General features: G+C 46.8%; 2 protein-coding genes across 7 annotated transcripts in view; both read left to right on the top strand.

Annotated features, from left to right (window-relative positions):
* Positions 1–4,644, top strand: part of CCDC57 (coiled-coil domain containing 57) — a 43,661-nt gene extending 39,017 nt beyond the window's left edge. For 3 of the 6 annotated variants that reach the window (XM_042025673.1, XM_042025672.1, XM_042025674.1), the window contains one exon: positions 1,931–4,644. In XM_042025673.1, coding sequence (XP_041881607.1) covers positions 1,931–2,154 — 224 coding nt within the window. In that variant the 3' untranslated portion in view covers positions 2,155–4,644. The remainder of the gene's footprint in view (positions 1–1,930) is intronic. The other 3 variants (XM_042025679.1, XM_042025676.1, XM_042025675.1) reach the window with 1 other exon arrangement.
* A 1,296-nt stretch (positions 4,645–5,940) lies between these two features.
* The window catches only part of FASN (fatty acid synthase), a 42,392-nt gene continuing 41,818 nt past the window's right edge, over positions 5,941–6,514 (top strand). The window contains exon 1 of the mRNA XM_042025671.1: positions 5,941–6,082. The gene's annotated coding sequence lies outside the window, so the exon portion shown is untranslated. The remainder of the gene's footprint in view (positions 6,083–6,514) is intronic.

The following is a 6,514-nucleotide window of genomic DNA, read 5'->3' as shown; positions in this document are numbered from 1 at the left end:
TTCTGTTAGCACACATTTTTGATGGTCCAAAACTTAAAAGTAGCCATATAGAATGCTTGTGTTCTGTGGTGTTGTTCCAAACACCTAACTAAGTAGCCTTTACTAGTTACAACTATAGTTTCTCTACTAATGACAGGAGAGAAGCATACAGAAGTCTTCACAGGAAGGGATGCATGTGATGCACTGGTCCTTGGTTACTTTGCCTTTGGATTTACAGAATTAGGGCCTCCCACGTTAATTTCTGAAAGTCATCCCCTTGGGTGAATACAGAAGGCCCTTGAAAACTGAGCGAGTATTAAAAAAAAACAGACTGTAAGCAGAGTTAGTTGTGTGCTATCTGTGGATCTGCTCATTCCTGTTATCATTCTGCTGCTGTTCCTGTTCAAGAAAGTAATCTTTGAAGCAATACCTTCCAGACACTGCTGCCTGCACTTTTCTAAATGGTTGATGTTGTGAAATTCTGCTTTCTTATCTGCCAGATGTGGTAGAGGTACTTTAAAGTCCATTTCCCAGGCAGGAAAATACACCCAACGATCTTCATGGGCTCAAGCATCCTCTTCCATACCTTCTACACCTGTAGGAAGCCACTAGGTGGCAAGCTGGACAACAGGATTTCGCATCCACAGCTCAAAGAGTCCACTGAACTTTTGTCACCTGTGATAACAAATGCCACCAAACTGCTTCAGTGCAGAGATCACACACACGAGTGAACAGCTGGTTCAAGCTAAGCCTCTGTATAAAAATTATTTTGAAAAGTGTCGTGTTTTGACACTAGCCACAGTGTCATACTTTGCATAGAGCTATAAATCTTCAATCGATCAATTCATTCCATAATTCAGGAACACGTTGTATTTCCTTTGATGTAGAATTTTGTTTAGACTTTCTACCATGTTCAGTTGACTTCGAAAATTTACCTTCTCCTGCTAGTAACTGATCTTTGTCGACTGGTACACCTTTTATTCTTGCTGTGATTGAGTAGTATCTGGGACTGCAGCCTATGATGCTTACAAAATTAAACTAGTACAGAATACTGTAGCGTGTGTTATTGCAAGTTTATTATGACTACTTCTGCTGTCCATTTTGGCTCTCCATAGAAAAGCTGAAGTTAAAGTCTCAATGCCTTGAAAAATAAGGATTAAGTGGCTGGAGCCAAACATCTGTAAATATTACCTATCGTTTACAGTGAATAATGTGATTGACCAGTTCCACTTATCTTACCTAAAGAAACCTGTGATAAGACTGAAGTTCAGTTAGTTGGAGACAATAGTTTTTGGAGAATTATGTGAGAACTGCAGGGTGGACTCTGACTAGTATTAGGACCAGTCCCACTACTTCCCAACAAAGATGTTTCTTTTTGAGTTAGTCCTTTCTGGAAAGATAGATATTTTAGACAACAAAACCAAAGATGTACATACTAAATGCGTTTCTAAGTGAGAGAAGATTGAAAAAAGACCCAAAAGATAATGGTAGTACTGCAGCTTTGTCAAGCCAACAGAGTTACCTCTGAGCCTTTTATATCATGCATATCCAAACACATTTTCTCACAATTGAGAGAAGGGTAAACTTGTAAAATGTGATGTTTTAAAACAGCTGAACAGATAGGTAGTGCTTGACTTGAACCGTTACACTGACCTTCCAGCTGTCTTCCTCTCTTAAGCAGTCTGATGCTAATGGAGAATAAACATGTACAGATGAAGCGAGGAATGAGCAAAAGATGCTGTGTTATACCATCAGTATGGCAAGCCTTAATGGACTGTTCTGGGTCTCCTATGTACAGAAATGGTCCTGGTAATATAAGATTTTGACAATGTGGCACTATGGCAGCAGTATATTTAGTGGAAAAGAGTAAACCAGCTCTCTTCAACTATGCAATCTCATAATTGAATACAAACATAACTACAAAGTATTTTTCTGTCTGTTTTTTGAGCAGTGGAGTTTGAAGTTGTACATTCAACTCAGCAATCTGAAGAATCTCAGCAAAATGTCAAAGCCAAGGATAAATTTGAAATGTCAGCTGAAGATTTGACAGTCAGAGGAACAAGGCTGGAAGTTCAGCAGAAGTTAAAACCCAGGAGTTTATCTTGTGCTCATCTATTAAAACCAAAAATCTCTTGTAGCATGGCAAAAATCCGCAATTATAATATTAAAGACTGATTTCTATGTTGGCAGCATGTTGCAGGTTCACACTTGCTATCAACTTACTTTGACGTCTCTATATCTGATCTAATTATCAGGCTCAGTTTTGTATGTCAAGATATTTGCAGCCAGAAAAGAGAACAAATACCCCGTTTCATACAGTGAAGCCTAAAATAAAGGGTTAATCTGTGTATGTTATGAGATTACAGTCTTCACTGTTAATACTGATTTATTTTAATTATATATGTTAAGATTTTCTTGCATAATGGATTTAGAAATGCCCACTTAACACATAGGTAAAGCCTTGTGCCTTCAGGCAGGGCTTGCAGGACTTTAGCAGATATTTTGTGGAGAAACTGTAGATGTGATTTAAGTTTAGAAGTGGGATGCCTCAATCTGTCTTCTTCTAATTAACAATGCAACCGTTAATCCTGTGCAGCCTTCTCTCTACTTGAAAGAAAGGGGTTTAAAAAGATTACATCTGAGTCTGTATTATTTCTCATCTTCTGTAGCTCTTTCCACTTGTTGAGAGCATGAAAGAGTATAAAATTAAATTTCTACTGTCACACCAGTGATTGTATTTTCCCTTGACAAGAGATTGTATGGACTTTAAAGCAGTGAGAAACACTGCTAATGGCTTAGAATCATATACTCAGAATCATACAGATGCATTGTAAGAAGTAAGTCTTAAAACAGATGAAACTAAAAGAAAACTTGAACAAGTTGTGATGTAAAAAAGGATATAGCTATGTAGTAATGAACATGCTAGGACACTAAAACAAGTAATCAGTGTATTTTTGTAGCATTTCCAGTAATGCTGAGCTGTCCTGGGATAGTACAGAGATGAACTTTCCTGTAAGTAAAGGAAATGCACGTGAAAAATTCAAGAAAAAACTTTTTATTGTGGGGATGGTCAAGCACTGGAAGAGATTGCCCAGATGAGTTATGGAGTCTGTCTATGGAGATACTCAAAACCCAAATGGACGTGGGCCTGGCCAGCCTGTTCCAGCTGACCCTTCAGTTGAGGGCTTGGACTAGGTGATCTCAAGAGGTACCTTCCAATCTAAGAGATTCTGTGATTCTGCAAGTGGTATTCACTGTAGTGAATAATACTTCTCAGTTACTGCTAAACATATAAAATCTAAAAAGGATAAACGAAGGAAGAGAGCTACTTACCCATGAGCGTCTTTTTTTCCTGGAGCATTTTATTATAGAAATGCTTTCCTGATACACTTTGCAAAGAGGTGCTCTCTTCAGCACCTGATAATGTGGTGGTAATCCGTTTGAGAATATGAATAATTATTTTTTACTACCTGCTGAAAATGTTTTGCTTTAGTGCAAAGGTACAGTGATATTATAATCGGATGCTAAATCTGCAAGAAATTTCATGAGATGTTACTAAGCCAATATAAGGTCTGAGAGACCTTGTGAGCTTCTTTCTAAATCTTTTCATTACTTGAAAATCCTGTCATTTGATTCAACATTGTTCATGAGCCAGGACAACATGATGCACTCCCTTGAACCAGGCCCTGAATGAGCTCTTTCTGTAGCACAAAGCATAGTGGTTTCTAACAACTACAGGAATTTTGGCCCAGATCACACCAGTTAAAGCACTCTGGTTATTTCTAGAACTCAATGTGTAAATTCCAATTTTTATAATAGCCATAGATCATCCTGAAAAAAAATTTGTTGTTTCCATGTTTAATATTGACCTATGGAGATGCACAATGGTTCGGTGGTATGAGATTCTGTGCACATGTCAAAAGCAGTGTAGAAGAGCAGTTTGTTCCATGATCTTTGTAATACTGCATCTGAACCTGGAAAACATTTCTCTTTATTCCTTACACCGTGGGTGTAAAGTGATGGGCTGTAGATTTCAGAAATGCTTCTGTGTAGGTTTGTATGCAGGTTTTCATGGCTTTTTTTGTTTGTTTGTTTGCTTGTTTGAGGGTTTTCTGGTTTTTTTTTTTTTCTCTTTTTTTTGTGGTTGTTTGGTGTGGTGTCCCACTTACTCCCCTCCCATGTCACCTGGCATGCCTGTTCATGCAGACCTCTTGCCAGTAATGCAGCTTTAATTTATTCAGTTTCCCTGAGAAACAGGTTTCCTTAAGTCAACTGTAGGTAAGGAAAGATGATAGCTGGGTTGTTTCACTTTATTTTACTTGTGGCAGAAAAAAAAAAGTAGTTCAGTACATTTGTTTCAGAGTAGTTCTAAGAACATAGCGAGTAAGTATGAAAATTAACAAAATATGCATAATAATAAGTAACGTTAGCATATTGCTTGGATCCTGCACGGGGAGGTTGTGCTAAATACAGGTGTACTAAATATAGCAGGAAAATTCTCGTATATTTTCTCTTATGACCAAATATTTAACAAATTGGGCATTGATTCTTAAGAACCAGATGAGAAGAGTGGCAGCAAGGTACTACTGTGGATACTATTGAATTGTACAAAGAAAGGAATGCCTATGAAGAAGAGAATCCAGGCAGATCACAGAGTACTGAAAAGGTAAAAGAGGACATTATTTATTGTTGTTCTTACCTAAGGGTTAAAAACCTGTTGAGGAATATATAGATAAAAGCAAAAGGTCTGCCCCGAGAAGGTCTAAATGGAGCGGTATTGCGAAGTGGCAGTGCAAGCGCTACCGGGAGCGGGGCCTCTGCCCAGAGCCAGTTCAAGTCACGGACGAGAGACAAGGCGGGGGAGGGACTTTCTTGTATCCCCGTGTTCAAGCCCATATTTGTCGACCGAAAGGCTTTTTTGTTTTGGAGTGGCAGTCGTAGGCAATACAGAAGAAAATTCAAATTCGCCACTGTTCGGGTTTAACCGAAGGAGTGCAAGTTACAGGGAAAGTGGACGAAAGGTGCCCACACGCAGAGCGATCCGCCCCGTTCCGTCGGTGGGAAGGGAGGCGTACGAGGGGCACGGCGGGGAGGGAATCTCTGGCGCCCGCCCCCCGCCTCCGGACTCGCTCTGCTGCAGCCAGTCAGGGCGGCGCGACGGGCCTGGGCACGGGGCAGCGCATTCCTGGCCGGCGTGCCTGCTGCCCTGTGGTAACCCCGGGACCGCGCTCCGCCGGGGTGAACGACCGCCGCCGCCGGCAGAGCGAGGACGGGCGCTGCTCGCTCAGCCGGCGGCCCAGCCACCCCTCAGCCATCACCACATCGCCTTATCGCTTAGCAACACCGCGCGGGCCCCGCGATTGGCAGGGCCGCGCCTCCGCCCACGTGTCCCCGCCTCCGTATTGGGTGCCGTCCCGGGATTGCGCGTTCGGCCCCGCGTCCCTTCCCTTTGTGCGCCGCGGGCGCGCGCGGGCCCTGCGCCATCCGACCGCGCTTGGACCGGCGCCCGCCGATCCTCCGCGTCAATCGCCGAGCCACGGTGCCGGCGCGACGCGGCCGTACCCTCCACAGTATACCTACCCGCGGGGAGGTGGGAGAGGGACACGAAAAGGTCCGCGCCCCCGGGGTTCGGCGCTGCCTCGTCCCCGGCCCGGCCAGCCCAAAGCCAGGCGCTCCCGGCCTTCCACGGCCTCCAGTACGGGGCGGAGCGGGGCGCGAGAGCTTGGCCCAGTGCCGCGGGCACGGGGGCCCGCCTGTGTCCGCCCCGGCCTAGCCAGAGTCCCCTCCTCCCGTGGAGCGGCTCCGGCGGGTAGGGATTGGCATCACCCCGGGTCCGACACGGGGCGGCCCTGCCCCGGCTCTCATTGGACTGCGGCGAGGAGCAAACTGTCAGCCCATGTGGCGTGGCCGCCGGAGGTGGCGACTGCTTAAATAGCGGTGGGAGCTAGAGGGAGGTAGTGAGGAGAGAGCGGAGTATCGGTCGTGCGCAGCTCGGCACTGGTCGCCGCAGCGTCCACCCGGAGCGCCCGCCCCGCAGCATCCCGACCCCGCGCTGAGCTGACGACAGAGTCCTACTTACACGAAGCCATCCGCACCTGTGCAGGTATCGGCGGGACAGCGGGTGCGGCGCGGTCAGGAGAGCGGCAGCTTCTGCTCCAGGCTCCGCGGGCCGCTGCTCCCCGCGGGTGCGCCGGGGAGGCTCCATCTTGCCCTCCTCGCCGGGTGGGCGATGAGGGTCCGCGGGCTCGGCTGGGCCCTGCGGGCTCGGTCCCCAGGACCGAAAGGTTCTGCTCCCCGGCCCCGCCGTCGCCGCGCCCTGTTGCTGCGGACCGCTCTCCCGTGGCCCAGCGCGGCCGTTCTGGGGAGAGTCCCCCCCCACGCCAGCAGCTGGTTCCGTGCCGCAGCCTCCTGCTCCGCCCGCCCGGCAAGGTGGCTGCATTGTGGTGCTGGCGCTCGGCCATCTTGGCGGCGGGCGGGGGCCGTGCCGCCGCCACAGCCGCGACCCCTCGCCGTCGGGCCGAGCGGGATCGGGGAC

This window comes from Corvus kubaryi, unplaced genomic scaffold, assembly GCF_017639235.1.
Source record: "Corvus kubaryi isolate FWS band 111438036 unplaced genomic scaffold, C.kubaryi_AGA036_p1.0 37272, whole genome shotgun sequence".
Taxonomy (NCBI): Eukaryota; Metazoa; Chordata; class Aves; order Passeriformes; family Corvidae; genus Corvus; species Corvus kubaryi.
The sequence above is the reverse complement of the archived record's forward strand: the minus strand, read 5'-3'. Positions and strand labels throughout refer to the sequence as shown.